Below are 17730 nucleotides of genomic sequence, written 5' to 3' on the forward strand. Positions count from 1 at the left end.
GGGAAATGGAGTCTGGTATCAGTTTCTCTACCTGCTTTGAGTTTCACATGGTCAGATTTGGTTGACTTGCCCAACAGTTGCATCCAGAAGCAACATGTTGAAACAAGAAACGTGGTTTAGTAATCACATTCTGGCCGTACCGCCAAAAACAGCCAGCGGTAATCCCTGCCTGGCAGCAGGCCAAGCAGGAAGTGACACTCACTTTCTGTAGCGGAATCGATGATATGCATGGAAGTATATTGATAAAATATGCTTTCGTGCACGTGCGATGTGTAAAACTTGCAGCGGTCATTTTTAAAAAACCATGAATTGCCATAGACTTACATGATTTCCAGTCCACCGCACGTGGCCGCAGAAGTTGCACAGTAATGCAGGTATGCACTTCGGGATGCGGCGAAAACGTCACTTCTGTCGCATAGCGCGCACCACGTCGGTATGAAAGGCAACGCACCAGTGTGAAAGGGCCATCTTTCGTTTTACTTCTCATTCTGATTGCTATTCAAATTTTCTTTGCTGAAATGTGAGTTTTGTTGGGCTTGAAGTACTTAATTTTGTCAGTCTAGAAGCTGAGCAGTATTTTGTTTAGTTTGTGTGTAAAAGTGTCACACATCTCAGTGGATTTTCAAATAGAACGAGTTATTTTGAATGTTTAAAAACAAGGGATTGGAACAGACTGTTTAAGCATATATTTTGCTATCTTTGTAAATTGGACATAACAAAGCAGTGACTTGAATTCAGCCTGTCAGATTCAGATCTACAATGTTGGCTAGATAAGAAATACAGCGAAGGAAATCTCTAGTTGCTTTTAGTGCTAAACCTGTGAATCCTTTAAATCCCTCCATATCCTATTTGATTCTGTATTGTTGCACTTTGCTTTAAGTGTGAGCTATTTGTGCACGGTATTGTTTATCCATAGCACCCTGCTTCCTGCTATATTGGGAAGAGAAATTGGGCATTGAAGTCATGAAAAATAGGTCTTAGGAAAGTGCCAGGAAAAGCTAATCCAGAATCAAGCCGGGCTGAATTATACAGCTACGCCACACATTCATGTTGTACTGTATGCTTGTTTTGTGCTGTCTTCTAAAATGTTGCAACTATTTCTCACATATTTTCAAGTAAACCTTCACTTTTAAATAAAGAGAAAAAAGCATTCCGGTACATCAGCGCTAAGGGTTACATCAATGCTACAAGAATAAAGCAAAATTGCTTGCTATGCCAAATATGTCTGGAATAAGTGTTAAGGTTGCCACACACATCACAATTTTTGTATTTTGATTCAATTCGACCAATCTGATCCAATTTTTTGGTTGATTGGAAGTCTTGAAGAAATTGTTAGATTTAACACACGTGTTGTTCGAGGAAAAACAGGACATTTTATCAGATTTCTTGATTGAAAACAAAAAAATCTTTTAATTTTTCCTCACAACCGATCGTTTTGTAACATGTGGCCAGCTTAGACTTTGAGGGAATTACAATCACCACAATGTAAAAGGCGCTTGTTTCTCAAAAAAAAATGTGATTACCGGTAAGTCCTGATAGCCATATAGAAACAGGCATACCAGATTAAAGAAAGACCGAGATCATAAGGCCTATGAACATCTGCTGTGCCATAGTAGATGGTTACTTGTTGAGTTCTGTTTGCTGGAGTGGTTGTACAGATCTATGGAATACAGATGATCCTACACCTTATGAGTCTTTCTTTAGGCTGGCGAGTCTGTTTCTTTATGGGTGTCAGAACTCTGGTGCACCTTTGAAGGCAACCTATAACCCAACTGCATGCAAAACATTAGCTTTAGTTTTGAATAGAGTAGAAAATGACGGTCTATTTCATGCTTGTATAGCTGTTATGCCCCAACAAAATTCTATTAATGCATAGGGTAGTTTGTCTTATATGTGTAGAAGGATGTAACCACAGGGTCATTGCAGCCACTAGATTATTGCAGTATGAAGTCATGTCACTTTCGCGTTACTGCAATAAGGACACGTGGCAGATAGCCAGCTGGGATGGTTAATGTTTACCCAAGTGGCTACTGTGACCTCCTCCATTGTTTACTTCTGTGGCTGGCCATGTATGCTGTGGTGAGTGACACATTTCATCCTGCGATATACCATCTTTCTGTATTATTTAGCTGATGGGGATCAGTGTGGGACTTGGAGGTTTAACACTCCCTCCGCATAGGCTAAGTGTTTTCCCATTACCTGGGCTTCATCAGCCTTTTGGAACATGAAACTAGACAAAAAAAGTCACAGTATTGCCCAAGAATTTAATTGCCAGAAATATTTATTCATGATAGATTCAGGCAAAAATCTATTGTGAGCATAGGTGTCCTTTAACATTACTGACAATGCCATTGATTATCTGTTTAATTGGATCTAGAGAAACCAATGCTATTCTATTTTGGTCCATTCTATTTGCCTCCCCGCCCCCCGCCCCCCTTCCTTAGAACAGGATAGGCTGCTAGGCAAATTGTGCAGATCAGTAATTTCTAGCTACAGTTATTATATAGTTACTCATGAGGAAGTTATAGGCAACCTTACTTTCTGTATGGTTTTGTATTTTCAAGTTAGCCACAGCAATGCAGCCAAGTATACAGAAATTTGATTTATTGTGTCATTTGGAATAGGCTTAGGGCATTTTGCTAATTTTAATTGTCCATTTTTTAAGAGCTTGCTAAGTGTTCTGTTTTCTCTTAGGACTCAGATAACCCTGACCTACGTGACCGAGGATATATCTACTGGCGTTTGCTTTCCACTGACCCTGTTACTGCCAAAGAAGTGGTGCTCTCTGAAAAGCCACTTATTTCTGAAGAGACAGACCTTATAGAACCCACTCTGTTGGATGAGTTGATTTGCCATATTGGCTCTCTTGCCTCAGTTTACCATAAGCCACCCAATGCTTTTGTAGAGGGTAGCCATGGAGTTCATCGTAAACACCTGCCCATTCAGCATGGAAGGTAAGTGTCTCGACTCTACCCATACTTTGAAATTCTGTACGTTTGCATATTCGTGTGGAACAGTGGCATAGTAGTTGGTGCTCTCACTTTGCAGTGCTAAGGTCTGAGGTTCAAATTTGTGCTGGGACATGTATATGGAGTTATTATGTTTTTCCCCCTTGTTTGGGTTGGTTTCCTTTGGGCACTCTGGTTTCCTCTCATGTCCCTAAACATTCTGATAAGTTAATTGGTTCTCCACCAAAAAATTGGCTTTAGATTATGGAAAATTGCATTAGATGCTAACTTACGGTAGGAATTAAATAGTGAGCTCTCCTGAGGGATAGTTTGAAACATGACTATATACTCTGTGAAGCACCTCAGAAGATTTCAGCACTATATAAATGCATACTACCATTGTTAATCAATATTTTTTTAGAATGTAGGTATCAATTTAAAAGATTAAGATTTCAAATTATTGTTGATTAGGTCTACGTTCACAGTGCAAGATATAAGCAATTACTCTATCAAATGCTAATAATCAACAAGATTAGAAGAAAAGGCATACTTTACTGCGCTTGCGCAGCCCTGACCGGGCACATCCTTGTTTGTGCTCCCATCGCCCTGCAGCGTTCTGCACAGGTGCAGTAGAGATTTTCTTGTACCGTGCCAGCGTCAAGAGTTTGTACAAGGACGCGCACGGCCAGGGCTGCGCAGGGGCAGTGGATGTCAACGAAAATGAAAGTGAGCCACGTTGTGGGACCGGAGGATCGTTTGGAAACTGCGTGGGCACTGGAGGGCTGCAGGGGACTGGCAGAAGCCCCAGGTAAGTGAAATGTTTTTTTTTTGTTTTTTTTTTTTACATCAGGTTCCCTTTAAATACATCTCTGAGTTTTTTTACTCAACAAGTCCGTAATTCACCTCACTAGTCAGTTAGTTTTCCATGCGGTAACGACCATGGTGAATTGACATTTCACAAGCTGTTCGACAGCATCAGCTGGTTTCTGCTTTACTGAATGAGGTAAGGCTTTGTGAATTGAAGCCATTCTGTCTCATGTGTTCTTATGTCAGGAAGTAACTATGCTGTTCAGTCCATACACCTGTTCTTAAATCTTCTCTTCTTTGCTGGTTATGTTATACTTATTTTTAATTTCTTACATAGTATTATGTATTCATTTCTAGCATTGATATTGGAGACAGCCCTGTTGGCCCTGCTCCTACATCTGGCATCGAGCAGCCACAGGTTATTCCTTCACAAGGGGACCTTCTTGGTGATCTTCTAAATCTAGACCTGGGACCTCCAGGAAATGTGCCACAGGTGTCCACAATGCAGATGGGAGCTGTGGATCTGCTTGGTGGAGGCCTTGATAGTCTGGTAAGATGAGTTGTCTCGCCACTGCTAATTTGAGTAGTAGTTACTGTTGCCTTATGTTGTGCACATTGTCTTCTGTGCTGTTTTGATATGAAAGTCCTATGAGTATTGCCATCAAAGCAAATGATTGCTTGTTAGTTCTTTATGATTTTCAGGATCAATGAGAAAATGACTGTTTAGTCCTAAATTATCCATACCATACCATACATCACCCAATTAATGCATATATGCTTGAAATCCCAAATTGCTTAAAAGGAACCTGAGGTGTAAGACATATGGAAGCTGCCATATGTATTTCCTTTCAAACAATACCAGTTGCCTGGCAGTCCTGCTGATCTTTTTGGTCAGCAAAGTTTAAATCACATACTTGAAACAAGCATGCAGCTAAACTTGTCAGATTTGTCATAGACATCTGATCTGCGTGCTTGTTCAGGGTCTATGGTGTAAAGTATTAGAGGCAGAGGGTCAGTAAGACAGCCAGGCTGTGTGCATTATTTAAAATTAAATAAATGTCAGCCTCCATATCCCTCTCACCTAGTGTTCCCTTCAAGACAGTTGGTCAGTGTAGAGGTGCTTTGAAATTTCTATCCATGTTTACTTTACTTAACTATGAAACTGAACATTCCATGTCTGCTGTGCCCTAAAGTTAGGAGAATGTGGTAGTAACTTTATATGTGAACAAGGTGATGTACCCATTTATGACCACCTTTAGATTATCATATACCAGTGTTGCTGATTACAGCTTATGGATTATTAATTATTGTATTTATAAAGCAGTAAGATATTTTGCAGTGCTGTACAATAGATAAAATACACAGGGTAACAAACAACAAGGAGTAAAGTACAAGATCATGCAGCGAGGTAAAAGTCTTGACACCAGGCAATTTAGGTCTGAGGCCTAGTTCACACCAAAAAAAGAGTAATTGCAAAAACACTTAGCACTTTTTGTAGTGATTTGCAGTAACTATTCCCAGTAACTATTCCCAGCATGCGCCTAGCGATTTTCTATTTATGCCTAGCAATTCTGGAACATTTCGGTTTAGCGATTTGAAATTTTTGTACACGTCAAAAAATCAAAAATGTTTTAAAATCGATCTGGTGGGTGTTTTTTTTTTTTGTGATTTTACTTGTTTTTTATTTAAGTGATTTTACATATTTTCTATACTTTATGTTGAGACGTACGTAATCGCTTCCAGAATGCGGCAGGACTTGCCGTTGTATTTGGGAAAGAAATTACATTGCTCTGGTGTAAACTATCCCATACAGACACATTAGCCAAGTGCTTTTCAAAACGCTAGTGCCTTTGAAAGCGCTCTTGGAGTGAACCAGCCCTAAGTCAGTTCATTGGAAGGGTGCCTGCTGATGGTGGTGCATGATCAAGTTGGATACACTAAGAGGGGTGGGCCCTACCAGAGGCTTACAATCTAAAGGTAGGGGGTAGGGGCACACTAGGTAGGGGCTGTAGAGTCTCTGGTCGGCAGAGCATGTTAGGGTAATGGTGGGTTGGATAGGCAATCTTGGAGGGGTGTGTTTTTGGAACCTTGGGAGTAATAATAAAAGTATGGACAAAGTCAGAGACCCAGGTAACCAAGGCTCCTTAAAAATTACAGCTACTGTAGTTCATATCTTTTGAATTTCTCTACTTGTTTCCATTGGAACTGGCAACTAATAATTTTCCACTAGCTTCTAGATTGGACAAACTGACTTTTGAATTCTGTATTTTTCCATCCCTGCTGCAACCTAATCTTTAAAGAGAGCCTGAGATGGGCTCATACAATAAAAAAAAATGATGCTACCTGATCAGCTGGGTGGATCAGCTAGCTGCCAAAACCGCCGCTACTGTGAGCTGCACTGGCCCACTTTCACTTTCGTGACCTCTGGGTCATGACGCTGGAAGGAGAGCGATCTCTCTCTCACAGCAGCGTTCAGGGGCGTGGCCAGGGGGAGAGAGCTGCCCGATGGCAGCTCTGGAAAACCTGCAGGAATGCCCCTAGTGGGCGTTTTGAGCAGGGATTTCCTCTCCTATTTACCCTCCGCGATAACGAGAAATATTAATTCTAATTTCGGGGGGCTATAGTGCAGCAGTGGTGGTGGGGGGGGGGCACAGAGGCATGTCATAAGGCAGAGAACATGCCTCTGTGTCCCATCTGCCCCCCAAGCAGAGCCGGCCTTTGGGGGTGGCAAGTGGGGCAATCGCCCCAGGCCCCGCACCTGAAGAGGCCCCGCACCCTCTGCAGCGGTGGGGAGAGCGGGCATAGTAGTTAAAACTCACGTGTCCGATCCTCACAGCTACCATCTATTTCCTCTCCCAGCATCTGTGTATTGGTAGCAGCGCCCCCTATGATGACGTGACCGCATGTTACCACAGGGGGCACTGTTACCAATACACAGTTGCTGGGAGAGGAAATAGATGGTAGCTGTGAGGATCGGAGGAAGACACGTGAGTTTTAACTACTATGCACCCTCTCCCCAGCACTGCAGCCACCTTCATATCTAACCTGTACTGCAGGGCACCTACCTATCTAATCTATACTGCGGGGCACCTATCTAATCTATACTGCACACACCTATCTAATCTATACTGCAGGGCACCTACCTATCTAATCTATACTGCAGGCACCTATCTAATCTATACTGCGGGGCACCTATCTAATCTATACTGCAGGCACCTATCTAATCTATACTGCAGGGCACCTACCTATCTAATCTATACTGCAGGCACCTATCTAATCTATACTGCAGGCACCTATCTAATCTATACTGCAGGCACCTATTTAATCTATACTGCAGGGCACCTACCTATCTAATCTATACTGCAGGCACCTATCTTATCTATACTGCGGGGCACCTATCTTATCTATACTGCAGGCACCTATCTTATCTATACTGCAGGCACCTATCTAATCTATACTGCAGGGCACCTACCTATGTAATCTATACTGCAGGGCACCTACCTATCTAATCTATACTGCGGGGCACCTACCTATCTGACCTATACTGGAGGCACCTACCTATCTAACCTATACAGATTGTGTGTGTGTGTGTGTGTGTGTGTGTGTGTGTGTGTGTGTGTGTGTGTGTGTGTGTGTGTGTGTATCCACAGCATATGTCTCTAGGCCCCGCATATGACACTCACCCCAGGCCTCGCGTACTCTAAGGCCACCTCTGCCCCCAAGGAACTGCTTTGTTCTCTTTATGGATTTTTGTTGATTTTGTTATTACTACAAATCTTGAAAAGATTACTTAACTATTCCATTGAAATCTGTTGTTCAAATTCATGGGTTTTTGTGTTTGAGGCACAATGGCAAAAAAAACTCTATACTATTTAAAATTCTTATTTGCTCCTCCATATAAGATGTAGATTTGTCCCAGAGTACATGCAATATCAACTTTTCATTTTATATGTATCTGTCACTTACAGTAGGCATTATAATCAGCCAATACTTGACTCTTTTACCAACAGGTTTTGGACTAGCCCATCTCTTCATATGGGATTCTCAGGATTTCTTTTATTTTCAAAAGCACTCCTTTCATGGCAGTTACTCTGTCCAGCTGACAGAATAGTGTGCCCAAAAGTGAGTAGGCTAGCTAGCATCTTTCTTTAGATCCTTTGCAGGGAATGCTTTTGAAACAATTAAAAGACACATTGAGAATTCCCCCATGAGGAGATGACCTAATCCAAAATCTGTCGCTTAGAGGTTGAGAGCCGTCAGATCATAATGCCTTTGTAAGTTACAGCTACACAGGAAGTAAAATAAATACAGTCCATTTATCCTGGGCCAAGTGTGTGTACATATGTTTTTTAACCACATACACCGTACAAATTTTCAATTTTGCAGGAAGTGGGACCATTTTTAACATTTTTGCCATAGTGCCCCTTCAAGTGCATTTGAAGTACAGAATGTAGAGGAGCCTCTTATAGAAGGTATTAGATTGTGTTTAGCAGACTGCTAATCTTACAAACATTCTTCCCGAACACTAGAACATCCTTTATGATGTAGCTACTCTGTTCATCAGTCTTATTGGGAAAGCCTTTTTCTCTGGTTGTTGTAGCTACACTGTTCATCTGCAGATTGTTAGGGAAATAGATTGGCTGTTTTGATAGTTTAGCTGCCTCTTCGCTGACAGTAACTTTTCTCCTTCTTTCCTCCTGTGCCCTGCCTACCCTTGCAGATGGGAGAGGATACACAATGGGTAACTGGTTCTCACTCAGTAGTTTCTGATCTAGTCCTCTCAGTCTTTCTCTACTTCCATTGGTCTTCGTTCTGGATTTTCTTTTTTGTGTCCATCAGGAGGCTCACATGCATGATCACTAGCATTTGAGCTGTGAACATTGCATACAAAAACATCCAATATGTCAATTCAGTTAAGCACAGCCTTCCCTTCACTTGCTCTTTTTAGTAAGATGCCATGCACAACCTGTAACCAGCATTGCACCCAATGTCCATCTTGTCCCCATGTTATCTGCTTCAGTTTCTTGTTGTTCCTGTCCTGTCTGTTTTGCCATTTTGACTTTTCCTGACTTGTCTGTCTCAAAATGGAAAGTGTCAGATGTTATCTGTTGTACTGCTTAGACTGCAAGAACAGGAGCAGGTATTTAAACCAGCATTCCAAGTTCTTCAGGGCGATAGGATCACCTACCTATTCATATTTATTTCTGGTTATCTCATCCCATCCAAAGGGATGAGGTTGGCTCCAAATGTATGATGATTGAAATTCTGTTCATCTGCACACCTCTAATGTAAACATCGTTTGTACAAAGGCAGAAGAAGTTTTGACTTGCATGCAAATGTACTGTAGCTTGGAACTAGACCAGTCAGATGCACTACCTGACATTTTTTTATTCGTCCAGTTCCAAGCGACATAACATGCACCAAATTTCATGCCATCCAGACCTATTCACATCACATTGACATCATTACTTCTACACTAAACTAATGCATAGATCATAATAAAGAGAGTGTGTTGCATCTCCTATATTGCAGTGAATGGAAAAGGGAGAGTATTTGCAGCACAGACAATTGGGGTGGAAATGTATGATGTGGTTTGTGACATGCAGATGCCAACTGAATAAAAAGTACCAAGGGTCTGTCTAGTTTTTCTGGTCATGTGAGGCTGGTGTGACTTCCAAATTAAAACAAAGCAGCTTACCATCCAATAAAAATTGAGTTTATTATAGCTCATAGCTATAGCTTATATACAGATATAAAAATATCTTAGTCTTCGATGTAAATGCATATTATAGTTCCATGGCTAAAATAATCTGTTCCTGCAACAGCGACTTGAACCTCCTATAACAAACTTGATTTTTTTAATTGAATGGAGTGGGCTGTATAATCTTGGACTCTGGATGAACTGCATCTGCTGACAAGTATAGTCTTTTTGAATATACCTGATTTTAGTTGGCGTTCTCTCCAATGCTAAATATTTATGTGACATGCAAGCATAAAGATGTTACTTTGAATGCACAGTCCCATATGTATAAGCAGGTGCAATAAACCTAACTCTACCTGCAGTTTCAGTTAAGGAACACATATACCAGATATTTCTTAGCATCTGTCTTAAGGTGCCCATTAACGGTACTATTTTTCCACTAAATGCGATCTTTTGATAAGATTTGAATGATCGAATTGTGTAGAAAATATGCCGTTTATTAAGGCAATTGATAATAAACGATTCTTTGGTCGATTGCTTAATAGGATAAAATCGATTCGCAAGTTGATTTTATGATCGCAATTGAAGAAATAATCGTTCAGTAAATGTGAACAATTGATAATTACCTTCAAATTAATTTCCATCATTTAAATCGCATTGAAAAATCGCATTTAGTGAAAAAATTTTACAGTTATTGGGCACCTTTTAAAATGGCCAAATCAAACAACTTTTGGTTCATTTTGGGCAACTTTGAGCAGATTTGTAATGATTTGTTGTGAAATCCGTCTTTCTGTTAGCAGGCAAAAGCTTGTTACACTCGTCTTTTGTGCATTCCAAGTAGTGATCATTGATATTAGAACCTCAGAATGTAGACATTTTGCAGGTTTACAGAATTTGAGATATCGAGTGAGCTCTGTCATATATACAGTAAACTTTGAAATGTAGAACAACTTTTCACCTGATGTTGGTGCCTTCAGATGTGTATTATTTACATCTCTGAGCAGATTAGGTTAAAATTCTGACCTTGCTGGGCAATTATACTTGAGGTGTATTTGAATGCTTCAGGCTATAATGTTCTTAGAGAAGTAACTAATGCTGTTTTAGTTCAAAGGATACTTAGGTGTGAGTACACATCAGATGCAATAAAATACATAATACATGAAAAATAGAATGAGCTCCCTTAGAAACAACCCTAAAAAAACAGGACTTAGTTGGTGATGATCCAGTTCTGTATAATGCCTGAAGAAGAAATTTAACGTTTCGAAAGTTTGCAATAAACCGTGTACAGTTAGTAAATAAAGGTATTATCGGAATCAACATATTTCTGATTTGATGTCTGCATTTCTGGGACTTTGTGGGTTATTATTATTTATTGGATTTATATAGTGCCAACATATTATGCAGCGCTGTACAATACATAGGATTACAGGCATGATAACAGGGGTGGCGACAACACCGTACAGGTAATAATCAAATAAGATACACAACGCAATACAGGTAGTAATACAATACCAGATCGAAACTGGAGTGGTAGTCTCAATAATTTTTCACATTATTCTGGGTAGTGCGCACAAACCAGTATGAATACACAAGGAGAAAGGGCCCTGCCAAAGGTTTACAATCTAGAGGGAGGGGCTGGTGACACGAAAACAAGGGGACTGCATCGAGAGGTTCACAGCAGAGAGTTAGGGCAGTGTTGAAGCGGGGTAGGCCTCCTTGAAGAGGTAATACTATTAATGCATGAGCATAATTAATAAAGATTTGTTTTAATTTCAATGTTATCCATGTACGCCTTTTTGAGACAGTACTACATGCATAAAGAACAAAAAAAGAAAAAAAGAGTAAATTAAACTGAATGGTCTTGAAGGACACCTAAACTGAGAGGTGCATAGGCTGCCATATTTGCTTTCTTTTAAAGAGACACTGAAGCAAAAAAAAAAAAAAATATGATATAATGATTTGTATGTGTAGTACAGCTAAGAAAAAAAACATTAGCAGCAGAGACACAAGTCTAATATTGTTTCCAGTAAAGGAAGAGTTAAGAAACTTCAGTTATGTATGCAAATTAGCCATTGAACTCCAGGACTTTCAAAGACTCAGAGAACTCTGATAGACACTTGAGATAACAAGCTTTAAAATACAATGTATCTATTTTTCCTCTGCAGGGAAGATTGTACAGAGCAGGCTAGTGAACTTTTGAACCCATTTAGAATGCAAAGTAGTGTATAAACTGCAAATATTAGAGAATGATGCAATGTTATAAAAAAAAAACACTATATAACTGAAAATAAAAATATTAGAATATTTTCTTTGCTACTAAAATTCTAGTAATTATCCGTATTACACAACCAATTCATTATATCATAATTTTTTTCGCTTCAGTTTGTCTTTAACTACTTGCCGTTGCCGACTGCTCCACGCCGAACGTGGCGGCAGCCCCAGGACCGTTCCACGCCGATTGACGTGAGCGGCCTCCTATGCGGCTAGCAGAAGATTGCGCGCGCATCTCTGCTTCGAAGGCGGAGCTCCTTTGTGCCTTCAGTCTCCCAGCGTTGATCGCCTCTTGGAGCCTGTTAGACGCCATCTAATTAGGCTGTACAGCACTGCGATCTAAGGCAGTGTTGTACTGGAGACAGCCGTGTGACGGATAAAGGCCCCCTCGGGGGAGAGGAGGACAAAAAAAGTACATTTATTTAAGAATAAATATGAAAAATATTTATTAAAAAAAATGAACAGCTGAGGAGTGATCAGACCCCACCAACAAAAAGCTCTGTTGGTGTGGAGAAAATGGGGGGTCACTTGGGTGCTGAGTTGTGCGACCCTGCAGCGAGGCCTTAAAGCTGCAGTGGCCCAATTGAAGAAAAATGGCCTGGTCTTTAGGGGGGTTTAACACCGCGGTCCTCAAGTGGTTAAACAGTACCTGTTGCCTGGCAGTCCTGCTGATCTCTTTAGCTGCAGTAGTATCTGAATCACACACCTGCAAGGAGTATGCAGCTAAACCAGTCAGACTTCGGTGAGTGCACCTGATCTGCATGCTTGTTCAGGGTCTATGGCTAAAATTATTAGAGGCAGAGGATCAGCAGGACAACCAGTCAATTTGCATTGTTTAAAAGGATATAAATATGGCAGCCTATGTATCCCTCTCAGTTCAGGTATGCTTTAAAGGCAACCTGTAAAAAAGGCAAAACTGTAAAAACAAGTTAAACTTGGGGTTTCTACCAGCCTGCTGCAGCCGCCCTGCGCCTGTGCCATCACTGAACAATCTTCCTGTTCCCCGCAGTGTCACTCTTTCGGACAGAGGACAAGGTGAGTCGACAGCCACAACACATGCGCAGCCCTGGCCAAAGGCATCCTCGATAGCGCTCCCATTCTCTGGAGCGTTCTGCGCATGCATGGTAGAGATTTTCACGTGCTGTGCATGCACTTATCAGGAGGCACATGGACTGGTACCGTGCATCCAAATGAAAGAAGGTCGCTGTGGGAAACTGGAGGACCGTTCAGTAATGGCACGGGCACAGGGCTGCTTCAGGGGGCTATAGTCAAATCCTAATGATCCAGGGTGTGAAGATCAATTTGTAGAATCACTAGGGTTTACAATGTAAGCTTCTAGATTAGATAATACCTTATTTCTTTATGCGTGTGTTAACACCTTTTATTAATCCAGGGCTGTGGAGTCGGTACAAAAATCATCCGACTCCTCAGTTTATGAAACCGACGACTCTGACTCCAGGTACCCAAAATTGCTCTGACTCCAACTCCTCGACTCCGACTCCACAGCCCTGGATTAATCTGTATTTATGACACCTTTTACTTAGATGCATGTCACTAGACACTGTACGAGTGCCGTTAAAACAGCACAGGAGATTTGGGCGCAGCCGGTGCCACCATAGGCCGTAATAGGAATAACGGCTATAGCATCGGTTAGTGAGTAACTTGGGAGCTGTCATAAGACGGAGCTCAAATTATTTTTACATCACTGTAATTCGGCCACCAACAATAACTGGAAGCCGTATTACATAATTTCCTACCATCCACATCGACCTGGAGAGGGAATAGTAATTAACGCTGCTGGGACTTGTGCAGGAGCAGGGTAAGCTGTATATATTGGCTTTATCCTGCGCCCCAAATCTCCCGGTGGCATATTCATAGATATGTGACTCTGAATGCTTCTTTTGGATGGAAATGGGGGTCACAATTTTTCTTAAGCCTCTTTCACACAGTGTCAGCGTTCTTGCAAACCGTCAGGGTTCTATTGATCCCATCTGCAAAAGAACCTTCAAGAAAAGAGTTTTAAACCCAGGCCTCACTGTGTCACATATCAAAAAACTTTATTGGAAACTTACAGCAATCACAACCTGTATCAAAGGATTCAGATAAAACATTAAAAACACTTAGAACATGAGGATTAGCCTGGCAGTCCCTGCGTCCCACGCACGCTTCACATACATCCATTCATGCCATACAACCAATGGGAAAAATTGCATATGTTCATGATTGACCACAGAGCTCTGGGTAGGCAAAAAAACGTTTTTCCACAGTATTCAAAAAGATTTCCCCAACATCAACAAGGCAGTTCAAAGCCTACTTCAAACTGTATCAGCTCAGCCAAGCATGCAACTTCTAGCTCAGAATTGTATTTAGCTGTGCAAGCTTTAAACAGAACCTGTCCGTTATATATATATGGATCCAGAAACTCCTCAGATCAGTCAGTCAAAGCCACGGCAGTCCTTAAAGCTTAAAGAGACTCTGTAACATTAAAAAGATCCCCTGGGGGGTACTCACCTCGGGTGGGGGAAGCCTCCGGATCCTAATGAGGCTTCCCACGCCGTCCTCTGTCCCACGGGGATCTCGCTGCAGCCCTCCGAACAGCCGGCGACTGTGCCGACTGTCAGTTCAATATTTACCTTTGCTGGCTCCAGCGGGGGCGCTGTGGCGACTTTCGGCACGGAAATACCCGATCTTCGTCGGGTCCGCTCTACTGCGCAGGCGCCGGAAACTTGCGCCTGCGCAGTAGAGCAGACCAGACGGCGATCGGGTATTTCCGCCTACTTCGGCGCCGACAGCCGTCAGAGCGCCTGCGCAGGAGCCAGGAAGGTAAATATTACGTCACCGCTGCACGGAGGGCTGCAGCGAGACCCCTGATGGATGGAGGACGGCGTGGGAAGCCTCATTAGGATCCGGAGGCTTCCCTAACCCGAGGTGAGTACCCCCCCAGGGGCCGTTTTGTCGTTACAGTTCCTCTTTAAGCACACATGGCACAGCAGCTTCCGCCAAAATGGGTTAGATATGCAGTTCAGCAGATCAGCAAGCTTTTATGGCATTAGCATTAACATTAGCATTGGTTGCAATAGCAGGTTAAATCAGCACACTGAAAGCGCTGTCTTGCTCAAAGGGGTAATGGACTTTGTATCTTACATCTCCCAGTAGATCTGTGATGATCGCCTCATCAGCGGGCATGCACGCAAGTTGTCCCATTAGTAGGCAGGATGATGTGCCATTTCCGCTGGATCAGCGCATCCATGCAGCGGCAACAATGGCGGCGACAAACGCTTTCAGATCGGCGTGGGCTCGTAGCAGTGGGTGAGGCCGGCCTCCTGTAGCTCCTCCCACCTTCTATTGATCCCATCACTGGTCTTCAGCAGCACACTCTGCACTGGATGATGGGCCATCACCCCTAGTGGGTGATGGCCTGTTGCTCACCAGGTCACGACCCCCAGGACTACCGCACCAGTGATGGGGAGAACAGAGGATATCTGACAGTATATGAGGGGGCTCAAGTAAAGTGGACTGTTGGACAATCAGGCCGGGCCAGGACAGGCTAGCTGGACAGGACTGGTAGGACAGGAAGGCCTAACCAATAGGGATCCCAGGAAGGATACAGACAGGCCAAGGGAATCCTGGATAAAGAGCTGACAGCAACGGATCCCAGGAGGGTACTGACTAACAGGATTTCGTATATACTCGCAAGCAAGCCGAATTTTTCACCCTCCAAAAGTGGCCCAAAAGTTGGGGGGTCGGCTTGCTTGTGAGTTATGTTCCAAGATGGCTAGGTGGGTGGGTAGGTAGTGCCCCTCCCCGCTCCCCCCGCGGCCGCCGCTGCTATTACCTTAGGCGGCGCCGCTTCCTCTATCCCCGTCCTGCTCCGGTAACTAAATAACAGCAGTTCCCATAGTAACGGCGATACATATCGCCGCTACAGGAAGCCGCTCTCTGTGGTTTCCTCCGTCATCACACAGCAGCCGCCGAGAGGCGCGCTGCTGTGAATTAGTTACCGGAGCAGGACGGGGATAGAGAAAGCGGCGCCGCCTAAGGTAATAGCAGCAGCGGCCGTGGGGGGTGCGGGAGGGGCACTAACTACCTACCCACCCACCTAGCCATACTGGGGCACTATGCCTGTTATACTGGGGCACTATACTAGCTATACTGGGGGACTACCTACCCATACTGGGCACTATACTAGCTATACTGGGACACACTGGGGGGGGGGGGTCACGCGGCCAGCATTTCATACCCCCGGCTTATATGGGGGTCAATCATTTTTTCCTGGTTTTTCAGGTAAAAGTTGGGGGGGTCGGCTTGCTTGCGAGTATAGACGGTAAGTCCCGGAGATACTGACCGTTAGAGCACTTCAGGGAAGGGAGCTGACAACCCAGGAGGGGAACTGGCAGACTGAGGGAATCCCCTGGAGTGCTGCAGGTGGCTGGAGAGTTCTGGAGGGAATTGACAGACTGAGGGAATCCTCTAGGGTGCTGCAGGTGACAGGATAGTTCCAGGAGGGAACTGGCCGGCAGAGGGAAACCCCTGGGATGCTACAAATGGCTGGGGAGCTCCATGAGGGAACTGGCAGATGGGAAATCCCTGGGAGTGCAGCAGACAGGGAAGTGAGGCAGGTAGATTGACAGGGAACAGGGAAAGGCACAGGGAGGCAGGCTGGGAAACAGGGATGGAAAGATGGCAGACAGGAGACGGACAGGGAGTGCAGGGATCCTGGTTAGGCTGCAGGCAAAATAGCAGGCAGGCTAGTACAGGCAGGTGTAGCAAGGGGATTGGCTAAAAGGGAAACGGCTTGGAATGAAGATCCTTGTTGAAGGGAATGCCAAAAGGGGGAACAACTTGGAGAGGGAAGGGGAGGCGTGGAGATGCCGTGGCTGTGACCAGGGATGCAGTAGCATACAAACGGTGAGAGTGCTGAACTTATACTGTATAGCTAGCCTCTCAATTAGTGACAGGTGCAGTACCACCTCCGGCCATTGCACAAAAGAAGAGCTGGTGCGTGCGCCTAGCATCAGAGGGAGACGTCAGCACCAGGAAGGAAGTCGGGCTGGTGTCTCTCCTCCATCATGGAGACAGAGCAGAGCTTCGTGGGACTCGGCTGCTGGAGTGTAATAGTTCAGACTCCCATTTCCCAACCTTTGAGCCTCTTCTAGCGTCAATTAGTGATGACCTCACGGGTAGAAAACTAGCCGAATCTGTGATGCTAATGAGGCTTAATTTCCTCAGGTGTGTCCATGGGGGACAGGGGTTTAATTAACCAGATGTCCGGGCACTTATATGCATGTCACACGCTTGCACGCGTCCAATGGGACGCGTTCCACGACTCAATACTGCGCACTTCCTCCTTCGGTCTCATTAGAATCACGGATTCGGCTAGTTTTCTACCCGTGAGCCCATCACTAGCGTCAATTTAATGCAGCTGAAAGGCAATGTTTGTATCCCCAAATGCACTTGGCTTGCAGTGCAGTTTCCAGCAGCATAAAAAAAAATCATGTCGCACCTGAGAGCAGCTGCACAGATGTGACTCAATGAGGTTGATTCTTCTGTTCTGTCTGCCCTGTCAGGAGCAGTTGACAGCAAATTAATTCCTGGCCTTCAGCATAAATGGTAATTATTTATTTATGTTGGAAGCTGAATGAACCAGATTGTATATCACACTGATATGGCATGGCTGCTGTGTACAATTCAAATTCAAAATGTAACCACTCACAATGAAAATTAGAATGAGACACCAGGAAACTTTTATATACCATTGTTATTGTACATAGAATTGATTATCTCTTGAGTTTATTTTCAGTTTAGGTTTGCTTCACACCATACAGTAAGTTCTAGCACTAATCATGACCCTTAAAATAACACAAACATTTACAGACTGTGTCTTTACATTTACACTCAGATTAGCCTTAATTGAGACTTATTAATCCCAAACAACTTTCACTTACTTCACTGAGTGCCAAAGGCTACCTGTCCCATGTCAGAATCTACCTGCATCAACATTCT

General features: G+C 43.4%; 1 protein-coding gene across 2 annotated transcripts in view; it reads left to right on the forward strand.

Moving 5' to 3' along the window:
* Positions 1 to 17730, forward strand: part of AP2B1 (adaptor related protein complex 2 subunit beta 1) — a 168772-nt gene that overhangs the window by 82148 nt on the left and 68894 nt on the right. The window contains exons 13-15 of one of the 2 annotated variants that reach the window (XM_068268655.1): positions 2695 to 2954; positions 4113 to 4305; positions 8476 to 8496. In XM_068268655.1, the coding sequence (XP_068124756.1) occupies positions 2695 to 2954; positions 4113 to 4305; positions 8476 to 8496 (474 nt within the window). The remainder of the gene's footprint in view (positions 1 to 2694; positions 2955 to 4112; positions 4306 to 8475; positions 8497 to 17730) is intronic. The other variant, XM_068268656.1, reaches the window with a different exon arrangement.

The sequence above is a fragment of the Hyperolius riggenbachi genome, chromosome 2 (genome assembly GCF_040937935.1).
Source record: "Hyperolius riggenbachi isolate aHypRig1 chromosome 2, aHypRig1.pri, whole genome shotgun sequence".
Taxonomy (NCBI): Eukaryota; Metazoa; Chordata; class Amphibia; order Anura; family Hyperoliidae; genus Hyperolius; species Hyperolius riggenbachi.